Source organism: Botryllus schlosseri, chromosome 13 (genome assembly GCF_051294905.1).
Source record: "Botryllus schlosseri isolate E-star chromosome 13, Bs_hap1, whole genome shotgun sequence".
Taxonomy (NCBI): Eukaryota; Metazoa; Chordata; class Ascidiacea; order Stolidobranchia; family Styelidae; genus Botryllus; species Botryllus schlosseri.
The window spans coordinates 863,784-886,048 of NC_137248.1; the positions used below are offsets into that span (position 1 = coordinate 863,784).

General features: G+C 41.9%; 1 protein-coding gene across 2 annotated transcripts; it reads right to left on the minus strand.

Moving 5' to 3' along the window:
- Nucleotides 1–264: 264 nt before the first annotated feature.
- LOC145454509 (cilia- and flagella-associated protein 337-like) lies at nt 265–22,036 on the minus strand. 2 transcript variants are annotated; one of them, XM_080332497.1, is made up of 24 exons: nt 22,012–22,036; nt 21,387–21,512; nt 19,161–19,227; nt 19,022–19,106; nt 17,543–17,649; nt 16,763–16,939; nt 15,134–15,407; nt 14,323–14,597; nt 12,903–13,000; nt 12,324–12,524; nt 11,365–11,517; nt 11,130–11,241; nt 10,933–11,071; nt 10,541–10,772; nt 9,515–9,666; nt 9,123–9,212; nt 8,900–9,009; nt 8,235–8,351; nt 7,904–8,056; nt 7,236–7,481; nt 6,180–6,398; nt 4,091–4,189; nt 3,099–3,217; nt 265–697 (listed from the first exon to the last, which is right to left on the minus strand). In XM_080332497.1, the coding sequence occupies exons 2-24, from the start codon at nt 21,503–21,505 to the stop codon at nt 409–411; spliced, it is 3,633 nt and encodes a 1,210-aa protein (XP_080188623.1). In that variant the 5' UTR covers nt 21,506–21,512; nt 22,012–22,036; the 3' UTR covers nt 265–408. The 2 variants fall into 2 exon arrangements, with proteins under 2 accessions (XP_080188623.1, XP_080188624.1); XM_080332498.1 differs by lacking the exons at nt 265–697; nt 3,099–3,217; nt 4,091–4,189; nt 22,012–22,036 and having other exon boundaries at nt 6,229–6,444; nt 21,387–21,929.
- Nucleotides 22,037–22,265: the final 229 nt, after the last annotated feature.

Genomic DNA, 22,265 nt, shown 5'->3' on the forward strand with positions numbered 1-22,265 from the left:
GAGAATAATGCAATAGAACAATAATGGCTGCAAGAACATCTCACAACAAAACACTGCTGTCACCATTCACGTCAAACAACGACAAGCGTTGGCTATACTAGTTGTTCTACAACTAAAGTTATTTTTAAGATGCCAAACTAGAACTACTCATATTTAGCTGATCGCCGAGTAACTAGATCGGTTGTGCTTCTGTTGGTTGCGAGTTTATGATGCGGCGATAAACCGTTTGTTAAACTGCCTATCCAGATATGCCAGCCAGATATACAATCGCTTCATGTCTTATCTGAAGCTGAACCCGATGTATTTCCACATGCCATCATCAAAAGATCGAAAGCATATTTCAGAGTCCGGACAACGTACGCCGGTCAAAATCGCCCGAACGGAGTGACATTATATCACAATCGTATATCACCGCACGATAGTAGGCAACCGAATAGAGTCCCGTGCTGTCGGATTAAAATTCCTCGACATTTGCGCAGTCGAAAAAAGCCTTCCCGGATGCTTTATCGAACTCGGACTTCTCGGGATCGAACTTCTCTCTTGCTTAAAGCTTCTCCACGAATTGCTTCCGTCCGTGTTGGCCGACCGATGCTGCGAGACTCGTTCTCTGATCAGCTCGGGAACCGGGGGTTGGGTCACGTCGTCCAGGTTGACGAAACGCAGAGAGTTGTAGACGGACACGTGGTCGTTGTGCCAACTGAAAAGAGATGTTGCTCGGGTCTAGAGTAGGGTTGACATACGTCCGGAATTTACCGGACATGTCCGGCATTTCACTGTTCAAACTAATGTCCGGGAGGAATTTCTAAAATATGCCAAATGTCCGGAATTTTGAGGCACATAATTTTTCGTAAGTCAGCATAAAACAATATTTTTTGGGAATATTTATGCTGATGCATGATGTTTTTCTTCGCGCTGTGCGCTATATACTATCACATTTATTGATTTTAATATGGAGACTATCACCCTCGCAAAAACTGCAATAAAATATAACTAAAAGCAACCTTCATTTACCGGAATAAGCCTCATCGTAATCGCAATTATAGGAGAACGATATATTCCTAGAGATCGTTAAGGCTGTTTAAATGCTTTATTCAAAGATAGTGGTTCCAAACGGGAGGTCGTTTGCCTTTATTCTGGGGTTTGCGAATATGTTGAACGGAATCAGCTTCCAAAATACCCCGTGAGTAAGTCTGGGCAAAGGTGCTGACTTCTTTTAGTAAGCAGCTCGTCAAATTTTGATCTGGGCCACGGAACATTTTCAAATTGGAGATGGAGTCGCGACCATAAAAGTTTGGAAACCACTGGATGCGGGGTGTTTTTAAAGCTCCGTGGTGCGCACGGGCATAAGGCTGATAAGCAATATTATCGGTAGGACATGAACATGACTTAACGATGTGCAATTACGCTCCCTGTTTTTTTCGAACTCATCATCCTCCACCAGCTCTACCGCAAACTCTGATCATGTGGGAGGGGAGTAGTATCTATATAGCAATATATGGAACGACCAATATTATTGACAGAATTCATTCAAATAATTTAACGACCAGATGCCAGTGTTGGGATGACTCGAGTCATGACTTGACTCGAGTCAGACTCGAGTCACCTTTTTCGTATGACTTGACTTGACTCGAGTCACTTTGCTAAAATGACTTGACTTGACTTGACTCGGTGTATCAGAAATGTGGATTGACTCGTGACTCGGAGCAAAATTCACGAGTCAATTTCAAGTCATCAAGTAATCGGTGTCGATAAAAATCACTGTATCTTGCATATGTTCGGATTGTTCGCGAAATGCAGGTGTAACCCGGTGAGAGCGACCAATCATTCAATGATCGTGCGTTTTACTGAGCCTCCATTGTTCTCTCACAAATAAATTGACCGCAAACGAAGTGATCGAAGCTTACAGCGTACGTTGTCGTAAACTAGTATAGTAAAGTAATTTAATAGCAAAATGTGTATTTCTGTTCTCTGTTCGTACCTTAACCAAACCTCTTGCTTTATTGAAATGGAATTAGAATATAATTGAATAATCGAATTATACCATATCAATTTAAAAATGGGTAATGTATTGCATCTTATCAATTCGTTTCTCTATTCTCTATTTTGGCTGGTAACTATAAACTTAGTCCATGCAATTACTTAGGTAGTTCAGCAGTTCTACGTATATGTGAGCGATACAGCGTGTATATTAAACTCTATATTCGTTCATCGGTTCAAAATCAATGACCACTCAATCTGTATATCAGACAGCTAGCAAAATGCAATGGCGTAATCATGCCTAATACTTCGAAAAGGTAACTTGACTTGAATCGTGACTTGACTCGTGACTTGACTTGACTTGACTTGACTCGACTTGACTCGAGTCACCTCCAAAAATCGAGTGACTTGACTTGACTCGAGTCAAAATATGCAATGACTCGAAATGACTCGTGACTCGAAGGTAGTGACTTGATCCCAACACTAGATGCATGTATAGAAACCAGATTCATATAGCAAGCACACCCCCTAAAAGTTGCATCGATTACCCCATAGTGTGGGCTCAAAATCATTGTTCAGTTGGGCAGGAGGGGGCTGAAAACATGTGCTTTCGGTCCCGGTTCCACAACACACAGCCACATACTTCTGAATCGGATCGTGACCACCTCTGATCTATGAGCATTGAGCAAAGCTTTGTCATTTTGATCCACTAGTACATTAATCCACTAGTGGGCGCTAAAGAGTGTCCGGAATTTTGGTGGCTGAAATATGGTAACCCTAGTCTAGAGTTGACGAATTGGCAAGTCTCATGTTTTTCAAAATAGATCAGAATCAGAATGATACGTGCACGTTTTTTTTTCAAGTTAGATTTGAATTAGAACGACCTATTTCGAATTAGAAATAAATACAACAAAAACCAAGTTAACTTCGAGTCTCGAGTCATATGACTTAATCGAGTCATGCGCAATGACTCGAATATAAGTCTTGTCAATACACAAATCGCCTCAAGTTGAGTCGAGTCACCAAAAAATCGAGACCCAATTCATTAAACCCTCAATTGCTATTATTCTTAAATGTATGAATCAGTTAGCTTATTCATTGATCGTCCCCAAGCGAATCACCTGATCTTCTTCTCTAGTCTGAATTCGCGGTGTCGCTTCTTCGGCTTGTAGTTGAAATTTCCCAGGATCGAGCTCGTGATGCCGTATTTCAGCTTTTTCAGAAAGTTTTCTTCCACTAACTGAGAGAGAGTGGCAAGGTCAGAAACGATCAGACGAAATCAAAGACCGTGAATTTCTACTCAATTACCAATAACAATGAGAAGTAGCCTAGCACTACTTCAGTCCCGTTTATTACTAACAAATTCGTCATTTCAAAACACCAGAATTTCTATACAATGAAAAGATAACAAGGTGTCTTTGAAATCACACACTAGTCTGGGATTAGGCGGTGTAAAAAGTAGGAAGTTGAAAATTACTACAAATAAGCAGATTTGGCCTGTGACGAATGACACTGCAAATAGGTACAATCTCCGACACCGTGCTATTGCGAGGATGTTTCGCGTGGTGTTGCGACAATTTCAGACGTAAAAGTGACGTATAATCATCTCAAAACCATGGTCGTATCGCAACAAACGAATCATGTCTTACAAAGCTGGGCAGGTTATTGGGAGTGACATATCTGCGGAGTCGCGATCAGCCCACAGCATTGTTACAAAGTGCAATGAAATAAGTATGGTCGAAAAATACCAGATAATCTCGAATGTGATGTAGCCTATTTGATTTGTGTTTTGCAACATATTTGAACTTTCATTTTTGTCGCTTACTTTCATGTTATCCTTTCTTTAATTCAGTGTGCAATTTGCATTGTGCATGCCTCTTATTTAGATGCTGTATGCCAGTGCTTCAACCTTTTTCAGTTCGCGACCCACCTTTACCTCAATGCTGCACTGTGTGACCCACCATGAGATATTATCGAACATGTGATAATGTAATACAACGTGCGAGTTACGAGTTAATATACGATTCAGAATTGAATCACTCAGGAACTCGACTTTTTGCGCAGCTATAATTGCAAGTCGTGCAAGTATGCCGATTCGATGTCACTGCCATACCTTATTGGCATTGGTGGTGCCTCGCCGGACTCCGTGCGGGATATCGCGCAGAAAAACCGAAACGCTTTCCCTCTGCGAGACTCGAGCGGCTTCCGATTCCTGCAATTCCACGTAATTGGTGATTGAATGATCTCGTGTAATGCTGCAGGGACTTGCCTGCGTTCCTGTAGCAGTACGAATGGCTAACGGCAATAGGTATGCCTGGTCCGGCTACATAACTGGATGTTTAGTTTGTGAGATTCAGTCCACAGACATTGCTCAATATACTAGAAGTATAAATCAAACGTTCGGGGTATAGTGGTTATAAATGAATAACTCAAGATGTTAAGAGAATAATGCGTCTATTCCACTTGTAAATGAGATAGAATGACGCGAGATCATGCGTTAGGTAATTAGGTATTTTATGCCAGACAGACTTATGCAGGTGCACGTGTCCTTTTTAGTATTTGTAGTTATAGTAGCACATTAAAAAAAAAAAAATGCTGCCAAACAACTAGAAAACACGTGCGTCATTTGTCGTGAATCGGTGAATCGTGATGCCGGTGCTCTGAGGTATGCCTATTCAGGGCCGTAACAGCACTTCGTCAGTCCCCCCCCCCCCCAAAACGTTGGTCTTGGGCCCCCCATAGGGTGATAACCGGACTTCTGGGGGCTTCGCTCCCCAGACCCCCCTAGGCTCTACGCTATTTCGGCTACTTAGCACCTAGGTTAAGTGTGAGTAACATTGTTTCGTCTATAGCCGAACGTAGCGCGAAAAAATGTATAATTAATGATAGAATCGGTCAATATGATCGAGAATTGCATGTATATTGCTATCAATTTTTATCCTATCCCTGCTCACGTATTAAGATTTACCGGTAGAGCGGTGTGTTCGAAAATGTAGGACCACTCAATAATAATAATTAAACATATCCGGGCATATACCTGTAGGAAGGAACGAAACAGCACTTCGTCAGGCCCAAAAAAACTTGGGTCTTGGGCTCCAACAGGGTGATAAACCGACTCTTCCCTCTCCATCACGTTGTCCGCTTTTACCACGAAACTAGTTGTACTATTTAGTGAGCACGCGCGAGGCGCGAAAATTTTCAATGATTCATAATAAAATCGGGAATTGCATATATATTGCTATCAATTTCTTGTCCTCCCTGCTCGCGTAATCAGATTTACCGGTAGAGCTGAGTGAGGTGTCTTGAAACTGTAAGGCCCGTACATAATAATTAAACATCTTCGGGTGGGCGAACCCAGTGGTATGACTTTGTTACATGATGTTATTTCGTGACCTCCGCAATATCAAAAAATGTAGAATCGCATAAACCTACTAAACTATAACACGCACACGATTTTAAATTGGTATTCCTTAATTGGCATATAATTTTCCCGTGCGGGATGGTATTTGTCTTGTGAGGTTCAGATTGCCAAGACAGGAACATGTGGCGCCAGTCATTTAGGCGCCTATGGACAATTAAACTTATGTGTCGGCATAAGCGCAGTACTTTTCGGCAAAGGTTTTCTCGCTGCCGATCGTTCTGGCGCACTTCTTGGAGTCGCATGTTACATTACCAAAAACTTTATATCTTAGTGCGTCATGGCGCGGTAATGGCCAACGCCGATATGCCCATTTCTATAAATCTTGCGTATTTTTTCTTGGGTGAAGAGTACCCCAATAATCAAGATATTTGGCAACCAGAAATCGCGCAGGGCGCGAAAATTTTTTGAAACATCTGCATAAATTTTCAAAAATACTCTATAATTGATGTTAATTCACGAAATAATTTTGGGCCCCCATCGAGCTCGCCCCCCCCCAATTGTGGGGTTTGGGGTGCGGCAGTTACGGTCCTGAGTATGATGTTATTGTAACCATTTCTAGCTCAGGGCCGTCACTACTAACAGTGGCGTAGCCAGGAGCGGGTTTTGGGGTGGAAACCCATCGCATTTCTAATTTGTACTGATGTGCACGTGAAAACGAATGTTGCTTCGGAATTTAATTTAATCAGGCCAATGTGTTTAGTTATAGTTGCGGACGCTAGTTGTAAAAATCATGTTAAAGTCTGATGTCAAGGTGCCGGAGCACCTATAACGCATCACCTACCTTAGAGACGTTCATCTCCGCGAGCCTGTTCTGCATGAGGGTCGCCCTGTCCGCTGCGGTCGATTTCCTGGACAGATTTCTCGAGGGTTTTGTAAAAAACGCGGAGACGTCTTTAACTCTTTTCCATCTCTCGTCGTAACCTCCTTTCACGGTGAGGAAAGTGTTGGCGGACGCCACTCTGCGGATGTCTTCAGGCATAGATGGGGGGTGCGCCGAAAGCTGAAAGTTCATTTTTCTGTTTCTCCGGCTTCCCAGGTAACGAAGTCTAAACGGCCCTCAAGATGACTGGAATACGATCTGAAATATCGACCTCGACTACCTACACGTGCCGTATTTATTTTTGTCACACTTATTACTTTTCATCCAATGATCGTGCCTCTTATTTACGCGATCTAGGCCAGCGGCTCTCAACATTTTCTGAGGGGCTGGTTACATAGGGATGCCATATGTCCTCTTTTTTCAAGAAAACCGAATTGTTCTCTTTTTTTGGAATTCGCCCTTTTTATGACGCTGCTTGTTAGGCGAGTAACCCATAGGTTGTAATGTAATAGTAAATGATGCGAAGGTTGACTCAAAAAGGTCAACCAGACCTAAATTAGACGCGAGAAACGGTTTCTAGGTGCAGATTCGGAAAAATGACCTTTTTTATATTTATTTTATCAACCTACAACCGATCACCAATTTTCTTAGAGATATCCAGTTTTAATGTCTGTTAATGTTGCTTGTCAAACGTGTGCTCCTTCACGGATATCTAAATATGGCAACCCTAGTTTAGATGTCCTGAGAGCTCTGTCTACAGAGTTGTGACGTGATATCTATGAATTATATTAACCTACAAAATCCATAACTAACGTCGTTAGTGTGAGTAATAAACAAAGCAACTTTTTGTCATGTCAGGTTGTAGGGGGCCGTGAGATAGCTGGAATATTTCCAAGGGAGCGTTGTCGATAGGATAGCAAAAATCGAATTCGGATTTCCTTCGAACGAAACCTAAGAGTCACATTTATTCAGCGGTTTTAACAGGACTTTCGTCTATCATAACAAACTTCATGTCACCTCATGAGCTGTGCGCACGTTCCAAGCACGGCTCTGCCCGAACGTACCGACGTACCGGCCGTCCAGCGACCAGAGCCGGACGCTGCAATCCACGCACCCTGACGCCATCAGACCGAACCCGTCGATGAAAGCGATCGACGTGATCGCGCGCGTGTGGCCCCTGAACGAGCACTGCAGCTCCGGGGCCGTAGACTTGGGCAGGAACCGACGCGTGGGGACGAAGTCAGTTGGGAGGCCCGATGTTTCCTGAATGAATAAATCGAGTAAGAGTTGGGAAACTATAAATAATTCTAGTTGTCTGATAACGGGTGATGCGGGTAATTGGATTATAATCTTATTTATGAAATGTTTCTATATGCTCTCACTTTAATTCCAATATAATATCTGCTTTCCTGAAAATGCTACTGCAGACTTATAGTACGAAAAGAGCTAAGCTTGGTGTACACTGTATACAGACATTTGCCGACCTCGTGCCTAGGAGTATCAACTTTGGTTTCACAAGACCCGAACAGGTTTATTGTTGTATTCTTGCTAATGAGGAATTGAACTCAATTCCCAATTGTTTTCGAATTCTGTAAATCTTAGGGGAATAAGGGCGCAGCTGTATTTCTAATTCTAATCTAATTTGGGAAAGCTGGAAATTTTCTAGTTGTCCAAAATCGACCCACCTCCCTAGACTTTTGCGAATTTCGATGCCTCGTCACGTCCTCGCTGTCGCAATATCCTCTCAACCTCCAGATCTTGATCCTTCCGTTTCCGTCGCCCGTGATGAAGATGTGATCTCTGGAGTCGGTCGCCATGGCGGTCACCATCTCGCTATTCTGAGGAGAGAGAGGGAGTATTTACGGCTACAATATGATACAGAGCATATACACATGCATAATACTCGGTATCGGTTAGGAATGACCGTCAGGAATGACGCGTGACGTGGAGGAAGAAATCATGCAAACTGACAAGTCACAGTTCTGAAATGAAGTTTCAGATATAGAGACAGCTCACCTGAGTCCCGACAAAGTATCCTAAGAGCCCTCCCCGAGGATGAACCGACCACGCTGTGATCCAACCTTTGGCGCACGAAGCAAGAAGCGATGCCGAATTCTCACAAGTCGATCGTGTCTTGAAGTCGGAAGATTGCTGTTAGGCCTACTTATATATTCAAAGCTTAGGGCATGGGTTTCAAATTCAACTTGAGTCGCGGGCCGGATTCAAACCTTCTGATCGCTCGCGGGCGGGACTAGTCAAATGATTCCAAATGTTATATCCCTTGATTTTCATTGGAATATAAACTCCAATAATTTCTTCTCTTGTATCAGTTGGAATTTGCTATGTATCATTATATTAGACAAGTTGACAATTCCATGGTGTAGATCAGTGGTTCCAAAACGCTTTTTGCTCGTGGCACGCTAGAAAAATTATAAAACGCACGCGGAATATTTACAAAAATGTGCATTTTTAGAAATACTAATAATTTGGTAACGCGATGGTAACACTCATTTATACAAACATACATGCGACAGAAACATTTGCAGTCTTGATTATTTTTGGGAAATGTTTCTTATTAAATATCTCAACATTTGTCAGAAATGTGTCGTACAGTAGAATTATTTCGCTTCCGGTTCCGTAGGTTTGATACCCCGATGGTTTAAGGGGTAATTTACACTAACCTGCAAGAACAATACTTTATAAACCGCGCGGTATGAGATCTTCATGTTCGGTTGGAACGAGTTTTGAGCCTCGGTCGCAGCGCGCGAAATGTCAAAGTCCACTTTAGCGCCTAAAGTGAGAATCAGAATGACACGGTGTGCGCCCAAGCCTCGCGGTGGCTCTCACAACGAAACCTCGGCGCAGGTAAGGTGTGTGTAGCCTGAGGCATGTTGCGATACCCACCCAGGCTGATATTCTGCCAGGACTGATCTTCCCCCAGCCACGGCAGCGTCGTAGGTAGCCAGAAATCCGACAAGTTAAACGCCAGTTGACCTGAATTGAGATAATGTTCTTACTAGAGTTATTTCAATCACAAGTTCGATGTAAGTTCTAGTTCAATGTAAGTTCAATGTAAGTCCTAGCGCAATGCAAGTTATTACTTCAAGGAAGTTCAAGTTTAATCCAAGTTCGAGCTCAATACAGGTTTTACTACAATGTAACTTCTAGTTCAATTCAAATTGAAGTCATAGTTCAACGTAATTTAAAGTTTAAAGTAAGTTCCAGTTGAATATAAGTTATTGCTAATGGAAGTTCAAGTTTAATCCAAGTTCTAGTTCGACGCAAGTAAAACTGACCCGTACTAGTGACGTAGGTTTTGGTCGGGGTCCCAACGTGCACGGGCAGGAGGCTCTTGTACATATTGAAGGCGACGCTCACGATTCCTTTCTCCAACGACCAAACAAAGATGTCGCCGTCGTATGCCGCGGAAGCGAGCAAGTTGTCATTGCTGTCGAAACAGTAGTGACTTTGTAACCCTAGATCTAATCCTAAAATTCAAATTAACCCCAAAACTAGCCCGCACCACAACCCGCACTACTAAATTGACCCTTACCAAAACCCTAACTCGCATGCTCCAGTGTCGCATAGATTGCAGTATTTGGTTGTATAAAGGTATTGCAGGCAGACTTCTAATTAGACTGATTAGAGGGAGCTACCCTTAATCTCAATGTAATTTAATCCTTGATATGTTTCTATGCTCTAATTTTAATTCCAATCTAATTTCTGGTTTTCTGAAAATGCTACAGGAGACCTTTATCGCGAGCAACGAGCCAAGAACTGCTTCATATTTATGGAAATGAAAAAACATTTCATATGAACTGTGCTTGATTTTGATGTAAATCCTGATTAAGAATTGAATTGAATTTTCCAGTTTATGCGAATTCAGTAATTCTAAATCGATCTGGATAATTCTTAATTTCTAGTTGCTCAATTGTGATGCTACGCTCCCCAGGGACAGTTACGTCCAGAGGTGGTCAGTAACGAAGTACTTCTAATTTTTAGAGTACTTGAAGTAGATTTTGCCTACTCAAACTACTTTGTAAGTAGTTGTGATTTTAGACCACTTCTACTTCTACTTGACAGTTTTCAGCTTTGTAGGCAAAAGTAAGCGTAGAATACCTACTTACTTACTTGTGAACCACCACTCCTACTTCTACTTGAGTAGAACTTCCGGCGCTACTTCTACTTGAGTAGCGACGGTGACTACTTTGACCACCTCCAGTTACGTCACGTGTTCAATGCTCATATGTCCACGGAGCGTCAATATATTAAAATAGACTTACGGCACCATTGGCAGTGAGAAAAGTCAGTAGACGCATTACTTGTGATGATCCAAAGTCATGATATCGTCTTCGTGCTTGTGAAAGAGCGGGGCAGACGGAGCGTGCGCTTTCGAGTCGACGTGAATCATCGGGCTTCTGTTCCAGCCGGCAGTCACGACCTTGTGGTCGCAGAAAATCACGGAAGAGATCTCGAGATCGGCCTCGCTCTCTATGCGACGAAGACACGCCCCGTTGTTGAAGTTCCAGATCAAGGTGGAGCCGTTCCGCATGCCTGTGAGATGGTCTTACTCACAAGTCACGAATCAAAGCGAGTGTAAATCGAGAATGAAATCGCGAAGCAAAACGAGTTCAAATCGTGAATCAAATCGCGAATTAATAAGAGTTAAACTCGAGAATCAAGATTAGTTCAAATCTAGTTCAAATCGTCTTGCCTGTTGCTAGACGACGCCATGTCGGATCGAACGCCATGGCGGTGATCTCTACCGACTCCTCTGCGCAAAACTGCATCGTTTTCTGCCCCGTCACCACGTCCCAGATGCACACCATCGAGTCGTCGCTACCAGTCACGATCTCAAGCGAACAGTCGACGTCGTCAAGACTGGGTCGTTGGGACGAATCGCAAACTCACCAGGTGGAATAGTTTGTTGTACAAGACGCACGAAACCGACTTCTCGTGACTGGAAAGGAATCTGTCAAAGACCGGAGCATTCGTCCTGCCTTGCGAGCGAAAGATTCCCAGTCTGTTAATTCAAGAACTACGTGAGTTCAGGTTTGATGAAAGTTCAATGTAAGTTCTTGTTCAATGTTACTTCAAGTTCGATGTTAATTCAATTTCAATGCAAGTTTAATTCGATTCGTGACACCTGTTCGATCCGAGCACGAGTTCGCCTCTACTTTCGTTGAACAGAGCGCTCGTGATTCGTCGCCGTCCGAGGCGAACTTGTCGGCAGCTGATATTCTGCTTGCACGTGTAGTAGCGCAGCTCCCAGATCCGGATATTAGAGTCTTTGCTGATACTGAGAATTAATTATTTCAAGACGGTGCCTGAGTGCCATGATGAGGCATTTATTAACAAGTATACACGCGAATATATCGCAAATTTAGTTAGATTTGTACTATAGGAGCTCTCTACCTGGATGCCACGAAAAAATATGAAAACATTCATCATGTCCAAGTCTACTATACACTATAATACTACACTAAAATCTAAAAAAGAATGGTATAGCGGAAAGCTACTTCTTGATCTCGTGTTTACTTTCTTCCCTCCACCATCAAACACGCAATTAAAACTTTGCCAGAGCAAAAACTAGCTAATTCATGTTATAATCTTATTTATTGTGAGTTGCAGTTATTTCATTTTATCATTCTTGCTGCTTAAACCAGTTTTTTAAATTAAAAGACCGTTTTTAAGTATCTTCTGAGGGCGGAAAAGATAGGATGGCGCATTCATGTTTTCAAAATTTTCAAAAGGGGCCACGGCGTAAAAAAGGTTGGAAACCCCTGATTCATGCAGACAGACAGCTGTTTTTATTCGCTCAAAGCAAGTTGTCAACTCTCGGCAAGGCCGCGCTCATCAAGTCAGCTGTATCAATGGTGTTTTGGCTGGACGATGATTCGGTGATGCACAATGCATAGCTGTCGGTTAATAAGGTTTAACGAAACAAATCAACAACAAAAAGATAGACGAAAGAAATGGTCATGGCACCAAGCAAAAATTCACTATACACAGAACGATTCAAGCCTGCTTACTCCCCTGACCAATTCCAATGACCTGATGATCCCATTCTGTCAGTCCAGTTGCTTGACCGAAAGAAATTCTCACCTGATCGCCTGTCGTTCTGAGCTTCTCACGAGTATTTGCGTCACGGCGGCCTGATGGCCTTTCAAGATCGCCAACGATCTGTGGACTATGAACGGGTTCCAGATTCTAACGTCGCAATCTCTGCCGCCCGTGATGATAAGACTCCATTCGGTGTCATACGTGACACAGAGAATGCTTTTGCAGACGCGGAAATACGATTGTCTGTGGGGATAGTTTACCAACACTAAATTTGTGATTGTAGACATCTGCTGTAAGCCTGCAGCTACAGTTAATTTTATAACCAACCACGGGAGCCGGAGCCTATGGTCTCATACAGATCTCGCAATGGCTGCAAGAACATCACACAACAGAACACCATGATTCACTTCACATAAACGACAACATATGTTTTCAAATTGTCCAGCAACTAAATAGAGCTCGGCTCAAAAACGGTGGTTAGTTGACCGTCAACTAACTCGGTTAGTAGTTTGTGCAAGTCTGCCCAGAAGTCTAAATTCCATAATTAGCGCGAGGGAATATATATGGAGCGGGAATGTACCGGTGAATGCCTGGATAACACATTATTCAATAATCTCTTACCTTGTCACAGGCTTTTTGGTGTCTGTCAATTCCGTGATGTCGGTGAAGAGAAGCGAGTTTTCAGAAGATGAGCAACACGTCAGGACGCATTCTTGACCCTGAAGCGACGCGTAATCGTTAGGCGTATGAAGCAGTAGTTTATAACCAGACTTGGACAATTAGCTAAATCTAGCTGGACTAATTAGATCGAAATACCGGTAATCTACTTCAAATCTAATTAGTGAAATGTTTCTACTCTCTCCTTTCATTCTCATCTAATTTCTGGTCCCAGGAGAACTGATTGATTGATTGTAATTTAGTTTGGAAAAAACTAAAGCTTTAATTATAATTCTAGTCTAATTTGTAAAAACTGTGTAGCTATAATAATTCTCATTTTAGTCTGATTTGTAAAAAATTATATAGCTATACTTCTAATCATAGTCTTACTTGGAGTAAACAGTGTAGCTATAATTCCAATTCTAACTTAACTTGAAAAAAACTGTTAGCCATAATTACAATTCTACTCTATTTCGCAATAAACTGTGTACTGTGTAGCTATAATTGTAATTCTAAACTAATGTGGAACACTGTACAGTAGGGGTCTTCAAAAATGACTTTTTCTCTCAAATCGTACTGGCTACTTGATAAAATCGTAAGGTTACCTAATTTAAGTCTACACAACAAATTTGGTTCAATTCCAACCAGTATCCGCATTGCTACATGAAAAGAAAGTTACTATTTATTATTTAAAAATAAATAACAAAAAATTTGAAAATTTTCTTTTCACCCCATTCAAGTGTTAGGTTGTCTATAGAAACGATGTTCACCAAATTTGGTTCAATTCCAACAAGTGGAAGCGGAGTTACCGCCGTCGAAAAATTTGGATTTGTATAAAATAGTATTTACGGTGGGCACGAGTGTAATAAATATTTAAAGAATCGGTCACCGTTAATACTATTATATTCATAATCCAAATTTTTCGACGGCAATAACTCCGCTTCCACTGGTTGCAATTCGGCCAAATTTGGTGAACATCGTTACTACAGATAACCTAACACTTTCATGGGGTGAACAGAAAATATTCAAATTTTTTGTTATTTATTTTTATATAATAAATAGAAACTTTCTTCTCCCGTAGCAATGCGGCTACTGGTTGGAATTGAACCAAGTTTGGTGTGTAGGCTTAAATTAGGTAACTTAACAAGTCATTTTTGAAGACCCCTACTGTACAGCTCTAATTCTATAATCATAGTCTGATTTGGAATAAACAGTGTCGATATTATTCTAATTCTAGTCTAATTTGAAAAAAACTGTAGCCATAATTACAATTATAGTCTATTTCGCAATAAATTGTGCATGTGCACTGTGCATCTATAATTCTAATTCCATTCTAATTCGGAAAAGATTAAAATTTCTACTTGTACAACTACAATATACCCACTTTTTTGCTCGAGAAGTATCGAGCCTGTTGGATCCAACCGTCATGCGCCTTTCTCAGTTTGAACACGTGAAAAAGCTCGGACTGCGTTTTCATCAGCTTGTCGATGGCGCACACGCCGTCCGGAAAGTTCGAGTTGGAGAAGAGGGCCACGGACGGATTGTCGTGGAAGCGAATAATGAATATGTTACCGCCCGTGTCGCCCCATAGCAGCACCGACTTTTGATAATCGCTTTGGTGGAACGAGTAGTCCATCGTGACGGCGCAAAAACGCAGACCTGCGAAACAGAAATTTCGCAGCTATTATCATAGCTAATTATAAATGATTCGTCAGAGGTAATCGTCAGCAACTAGTAGAGAATTGGAAAGAACATTGTATATCAACAATCGTATCATAAAATATGACGTCACCGGCATGAAATTTCGAAAATCAATTTCATATCTGGTCATAGCTCATTCTAAGAACGGAGTTGGACACCATTAAAACTTTCAGCTTTTTCAAATTAGAATAGAATTAGAATTATATATAGACATTTTTTCCAAAGTATAATAGAATTAGAATCACAACGAAAAATATGAACAGCTCATATCAAATCCTATTCTACCTCATCGGCATGCGACCGGGAATATCTGTTCAGCAAACTTAGCCGTTACGCACTATTCAGTTCTCATGTAGCAGATAACTAGAATATAGATTAGAATTACCCTTTTAGTAAAGAAACACTGTACAGACTATATTAGAATTAGATTAGAGGTAATTCGTTCTAATTAGTCTATGTAGACAAAGACAACTATAATTATCTGATTTAATCACTTTTAATCTGGAACTTCTTTTGCACAAAGTTGTTTGAGAACGAATAGAAATTGATCACGTAATCCGATCCCGAAATGGCGAACGTGTTGCAGTTCGCGAGGCAGACCATGTCCGTGAACCAGACTGATCTGGTGCCGCGTCTCAAATTGATCGTTTTTTGCAGGGCCCAGTCGAGGTTCCACACGTTAAGGACTCCTTCTTCGGACAACGTCAGGTAGCGACTCGCTTCCTCGATATCTGCCGCGTGTAGGGACGATTGGCGAGTCGATAGGGCCTGCAAAGATTGAAATTTCAACTACGGCTGGGAAGTCGAAGTTACAGAAATTGTGTAAAATCGAATAAAATGTTTTTACTTAATTAAATGTTACTAGAATGTTGTGCTTACAGGAGTTACAAGTTTTTCACGTGTAGGCTTGACCTTCACAAACTTCATTTCTTTGTGCGTCCACAATATTTCAAATTCAACTAATTTGGTTCCCTTAGTAACATTAAAGCAGGGGTCGCCAACTCAAAACGGGTCACGGGCCACTTTTGAAATTTCGTAGCGGCCACGGGCCGCATGAATTCAATATCGATATAAAGTAGGCAACCACGTTTTAAAACTCTATGTCAGTACAACGCTGTGTTACCTAACATAGTCGATGGGCATAGTGATCACAAAAGAAGTAATATTTTATTAAAGGAATAAAAATACAACAGATTACCACCGTCATCAATTTCATTTTATTTTGAACTCTGAGCTGTGCACGATGCCTTGAAACGCTTTTTGGGGCTAGCGATACGTTACTAGATGAAAGACCATCTCCACGTAAAGCTTGATCTTGTGAAGAAGCCCTAAGACAGTGGTTCTGAAACCTTTTTAGACATGTCCTGCTTTATGATACTGAAAATTGTCGTCCCCCCTTATTGTCACATCACAAAATGCATCCATAGAGCTAGCAATCCGACGGATAGTTTGTTGGCATGGATGGTTATGAATGTTGATGACAGAATTCTATAATATGAATTCGGGACTATACCCAGAGCAATAACTATAACTATGAACTCGAGGTAAATCGCGCGAAGCGCGAAAAATTTTTAGTTGACTGCAGCTCCGCGCCCCCTTCAAATGCTTTCACGCCCCACAGTGTCAGCACCACTGCCCTAAGCCGTTTTCTAAGCGTCTCGGTCTTGGCAGTATTTCGACCATTGCAGGTCAATTTCAGCATCTGCAAAATGTTTTCTTAGCTTTCTCCCGAAATCTCAAATCAAGTCGCGGGCCGCAAAATATGACATCGTGGGCCGCATGCGGCCCGCGGGCCGCGTGTTGGTGACCCCTGCATTAAAGGGACATTAAATATGATGTAGTCTCAAACTAAAAATAAAAACGGCCGGTGTTAATTTTTCTCCGAATTCTGCCTTTATTTAGAGATACCTCATATTTAGGCCGCAGTGGATCTCTAATAACTAATAATCTAATAGACGCATAATTTACATAGTAGATTTACTGGAATGTTGGAATCAGAAACGCAGTGGGAATTCTACGCAGAAAATATTAGTATAGTCAGTGTTTGAGTCACGTGTTTGAAATTCCAGGAGTTGGTATACAAAAATGCACCGAGTTAGATTGAAGCTGCACCACAGCTGTACCTGCAGAAAAGCGATTCTGCGAATGGCCGTGATGTGGTTGGATCGTTTCTCCTCCATCGGGCGAGTGAACGGGACGTCGTGGTCGCGCGACACCATATTTTGCTTCTCCTGATACTCGAGCAACATGTACGACAAGTATTCGTTCCAATCCACTGTTCCGTCACAGTCGTTGTCGACCTGCCACGAAAAGCAGAGTCGGACATTAGAAAGTTGTCAGTCTTACCAAATTAGATTAGAATTAAAATTATAGCTACACAGTTTTTTTTTCAAATTAGGCTGGAATTAGAACTATGGATGAATTATTGAATCGTCGCATGAGGAATCAACGTAGCTTATCTCCATTTTTCTAAATTTTGAGAACCATTTTTCAAACTTATAGAAAATCAGGACTTTGTAAAATGTTTGTTCATTTCCTGCCATATCTTGGCCATGTTTATGTTTGTCACATTGTCTCAAAGTTCATCGTGGCCAAATGGGCGGGGAAACTTTGCATAAAATCAATTAAAATGAAAGCACAGAGACATTACATAAATTATATCAGATTAAATATCTTGCGATTTGCTCAAATCAGTCTAATTCAGCAACTACAATTATCTAGTTGTCCAAGTCTGCTCAACAGATATACTAGCCATACAGAAATTAGAGTGCAATTATATAAAATGAGAGCAAGACTTGGATTAGATTAACATTACTGACGCCTTAATCAGTGTCATTGTCCACGTCTGGTGGAGAGTCATCGTCCTTAAATCCGACATCTTTCTCGTAAGAATATTTCCTCACCTTCATGAACATCAGGTCCAGTTCTTTGTCGTCGATTTCCTCACCGATGGTTTTCTTCATAGCCACCCGGAACTCGCCCATCGTCAGACCTTCCGCGCCTTCCGACTCTGTAGTAAAATGATGGTTATGCCTTGTGCATTAACTTCGTCAGGAGCGCAATTTTATGCAATTTACGACCGAACAAAGCCATAAACTTGAGGACAATTAAGCAACGCCTGTTTCTGATCAGGGCTGGCTGGAAAATTTTCAGCACTTCAAAATTAGATTAGAATTATAGAATAACTCAACTCACCGAATATTGGAAATCGAATAAAAATCCGAACTAGACCGAAATACAGTCGACCCCGCTTAACTCGGACACAGGATAACCCGGGCACCCGCTTTGATCGGCCACCAAAATGCTCAGGAATGGAACAAAAGTATAAATTGCACTTGAAAGTCCGGACAATCTTTCGCTTAAGTCAGACACAGGCTTACAATTACTATCGTTAGGTTATGGGCACAAGGGCAAACTGCGTTCGTTTTGACACGATGGCGAGTAATTATACTGAAACAATAACGTCAGTAACAATCGACAATGAACTCATGCAAGGTCGCTTTCGTACAATTGCGTGGATCTTGTAGAACGGATTGCTCACTAAAAGTAACGAAGAAGAAAGCAAAGACGGTTTCTTGACAGTCCGTCAGTTCGTTGCAAAGGCGCGATATCAATAAGTACGATTTGTATATTGCGCGTGTCAAAATTTATTGAATGGTAGCCTATGTTATCGAAGAAACTGTTCAATTCAACTAACTTGAAGGTATACTTAATGTTCGTTTTATGTAATCTGTATGAACTGCCGCAGTTGCGCAGCTGCAATTAATTACCGGCGTTTTAATGTCACGAGTTTAGTTTCCCGCTTCTGCTCCGATATTAACCGCCACAATCCACAAATAAAATAGGCCTGTAATCCGATTGTTATGTCATTGACCATTTTCTTATGTCTGTCAGTTGCTATCAGGTATGGCTTGTAATTGGAAGTCAGCTTTGCGTGTGACTGCGTGTGTGAATTTGGATTGGTTTGGTGTTGAAGGTGCAGTACTAGTAATCCGCCTGGTTAGTGCCAATTATAATTATATGCGAATATTTACGTATAAAACCGCATGGAATTGTGTTCTTGTTGTTGGCAATCGCGATGGGGCGACATCCTGAACCAAGAAATAAAACGACGATCTCGGTATGCCGTATCAGGTAACAATCTAACCAAATTGCACGAACCAAGAGCAGGCTACATTCGAACAATTTTATAAGATCAATACATTACAAGACTGCGATACGATGAAAAGATAGGAAGGCTTTGAAACGACTTGTAGCCATTGGAATCAGACATCCACCTGGGCCTACGGAACATTCATCGGAATTCATCTCGCGACATCAGAACAACCGTGACGCTTGCAACCGGGTAGGGTTAGGCGTAAACTTCATCCCAAAAAGCTCACTTGTGTCCTCGAATATCTTCGCAAGCTTCTTGAGGTGGTCGTGATTCATTTGATCGTCGACCTTCTCCAAATAGTGCTTGGCTTTCTGGAAACAAAGTAGGTTTAACCCTGGTCTGTCGGTGCTGCGGATCTTTCTTACCTTGAATTTGATGGCAGGCTTACTCAACCGAGGCTGATTGTCGTTTTCCGCGTCTGACAACTGCTTGCTGCAATCAGAATCGACTGAATTAGAAAACAATCGCTGCCAAAATGATATACGGCTGAGTACTGAATGAATGCAGTCAGCGCTCGACATGACCGGACCACGATCTGATATATCGACACCACAGCACATGCCACTTCATTTAAAATGCTATATTCTATGTCATTGCGTGCGCAATTATGCAATCCATCAATCCGTTTATTAATATTTTCATCATTTCAAAACATCACAAGACTGCGATACAATGAAAAGATAGGAAGGTGTCGAAACAACTTGGAGTAGCATTTGATCAGACACCTACCTTAGCCTAGGCGAAGTAAAGAAGAGGCATGCACTCGCACACATTGCACAGTTGCACACTGAATGAAAAGTATTGCCGAGAATACAAGACGAAAGCGATAAAATGAGGTGGCATGTGGCGGAGGGCGAGGTCGAGGTCGATGTTAGGTCGTGGTCCGGTAATTCTGAAGACTGGCTAGTGTTCATTAAGAAGTAATTGCTTGTATTTAGACTTGAATGCGGACATGCTCGGAGAGTGTCGGATAGCCGGCGAGATGCTGTTCCGCAATTGGGGTCCGGCATACTTGATAGAGCAATGCGTTTTCTTGTATTGCGTCCTGATCATATGGTAGTTGTTCTTCGTTGACGCGCGTGTGTTGTACTTGTGCGCTTTTGACTCCGATGTGAAGTAGACGTTGAAATTTGAGGGACATTGCAATGTGCAGTGCATGCCTCTTCTTTACATCGTCTAGGCCTGGAGTCGCGATTATTTTGGTAACCCTCCCGCAATATTAAGAGATACAGAATGGAGTCAAAATGCATTCGCAATTAGCCTTTATATGAAAGAACGGGATTATTCGCCGTATCACTAGAGGTCGTTGGAATGCTTCAGTATAGTGTGTGCAGACCGCAGGACCAGCCTTTCGGAGCCAGCCATCTAGCCAGGAAAAACGAAGATAAATAAAATGTCGGCAATCATGGGACTCCGCGGGTACGCTCCCAGAAGAATCGCCAATTGGCGCAAAATAATCGACGAGTGTTGGCCTGAAACTTTCAATGCGCCGAATACTCCTGTCATTGAAATCTGAGCCCCGCGGCGCAAATGTGACCAGCAACACATGCAATGCAAGTATATATCGATATTATTGACCGAGTTCGTTCTTTAACATACATGCACGCTTTCCATATTTTGGAATCCGGAAACGACGACACTTTTAAAAAATCATAAAAGTTAGTTTACCGAAATTGATTTTGATACATTTACCGGAAATCTTGTTGTGTGGACTAAAAATTAGGGTCATCAGTCATCACTTTGGCTCGACTCCCGCATCAAATCATATTGTAATTGCATTGAAATCTTGAGATGGTTTGAAAGAATAAAATTATTAACAATTGACCATGAAAACGCCGATAAAGTGAACTATTTCAAGTTAAAAAATTTTAACGCTGAATTTGCAAAATATCCCATGAAATCACTCAATCAACCACTTCTCCAACACACCCACCAAATCGAAGCAATGGAAGTTGATTGCAGTCTGATTTTAGCTCGAAAACCCGTACAAACTTTGGCCTATATCGCTGATTAGTCGGGTGGTCCCCGGACGCGGAATATTTGCAGAACCCAGCCCGACCAGATCTTACAGCAGCCCACGGAAAATGCGGTCAGTCATTAAGAGCTCCCGCCAATTACATCCCCAGAAACGAACAGCGAATGACATTACCCAAGCACATTCATAGCGCAACTGTGCATTCACTTTCGCACCCGAAAGATGTTAGACGAAAACAGGTACAAATCTAACACAACACTTTGGTCCAAATGAGGCTTGACATATTGTATTAAGCACAAATGGAGTACGAATCAACGTATGGATGTAGGTTTTATAACAACAGCTTTGCACCGTGAATCAATCAAAACCGCGTCTCCCGAACTAAGCTAACGAATGAATATATAAAATCAGACAGAGAAAAAAAAAACGATTGTTAACGATGACTGGCTCAAACATTGCCATAACTAGGCTACATTGAAACGCACAAATGAGGAAATGCTGATCAGTCGCTAAAGATTCGGCTGAAATATTCGATTGAAATCCCGAGTACTGGGTTTCTGAATTCTGGTTAGGTTCTGTTTTCGGGCATCACTTTTTGGGTATGAATGTGGCTCACCTGCTTTCTGATAGCCTCGGCAGAACTAATTTCGGAGCGTGTAAATGCAGATCGACTGACAGCGATCGCCTCCTCTTGAGGTCTTCAAACCTGACATTTCGGTCACTTTTCTTGTCCATGGTTTTCCTGAATATGTCGCGCTTACAGAAGAAATGCCGAAAACGGTTTTAACGGATTTGTTGAGGCTCTGTGACGTCACACACGACTAGAAAACGGTCTGGTCTATAACCGGTACTGAATTATTCTATTCCGTTATGTGCTGAATTCAACTAGTTATCCCGCTCGCTATGTCGTATAGGGACCGATTAATTTAGAACGTACTTACGCTATGAATCATTATGTTGTTATCTCTCTATAAAGTATGACAAACTATCAGCGTATTTCGCTTGCAGTCTAAGCATACCGAGCGTCCACACTCCACATTCAAGTCAAATACAAAACAGATTCTGCTGAACGAATACTAGCCAAAGCGCCAAATTGGCCTGGTTCAGGTTGTACGACGCCAACATATCGCTATACTGAAAAGATGTGTTGTTCTAAACATAATAGACGAGGAAGCTACACATTGCCAAGCTCAAGCTCACAGCTACCGTCATCGCGCCGCAAAATTCGATAACTTCTTCACCTGCAATAACCTCCATCACGTATGCCGTGCCCGCGCTACTATTGTTTTGGACTGGAACCGAATGTCGAATCCTGTTAATTGGTAGGCTAATGATTACTCTTGATTGATGATATTTCGTTGCCTTATACAACGACTACTTTGGTGCTGGAAAGTCTCTTCCGCAATCAGCGTCTATCGTGTGTGGTGTATCGATATATTTCTAGGTGTAACAGTAAAGCCGCGCTGACTCCAACAGTAGTCGGAGCATGGTCCCT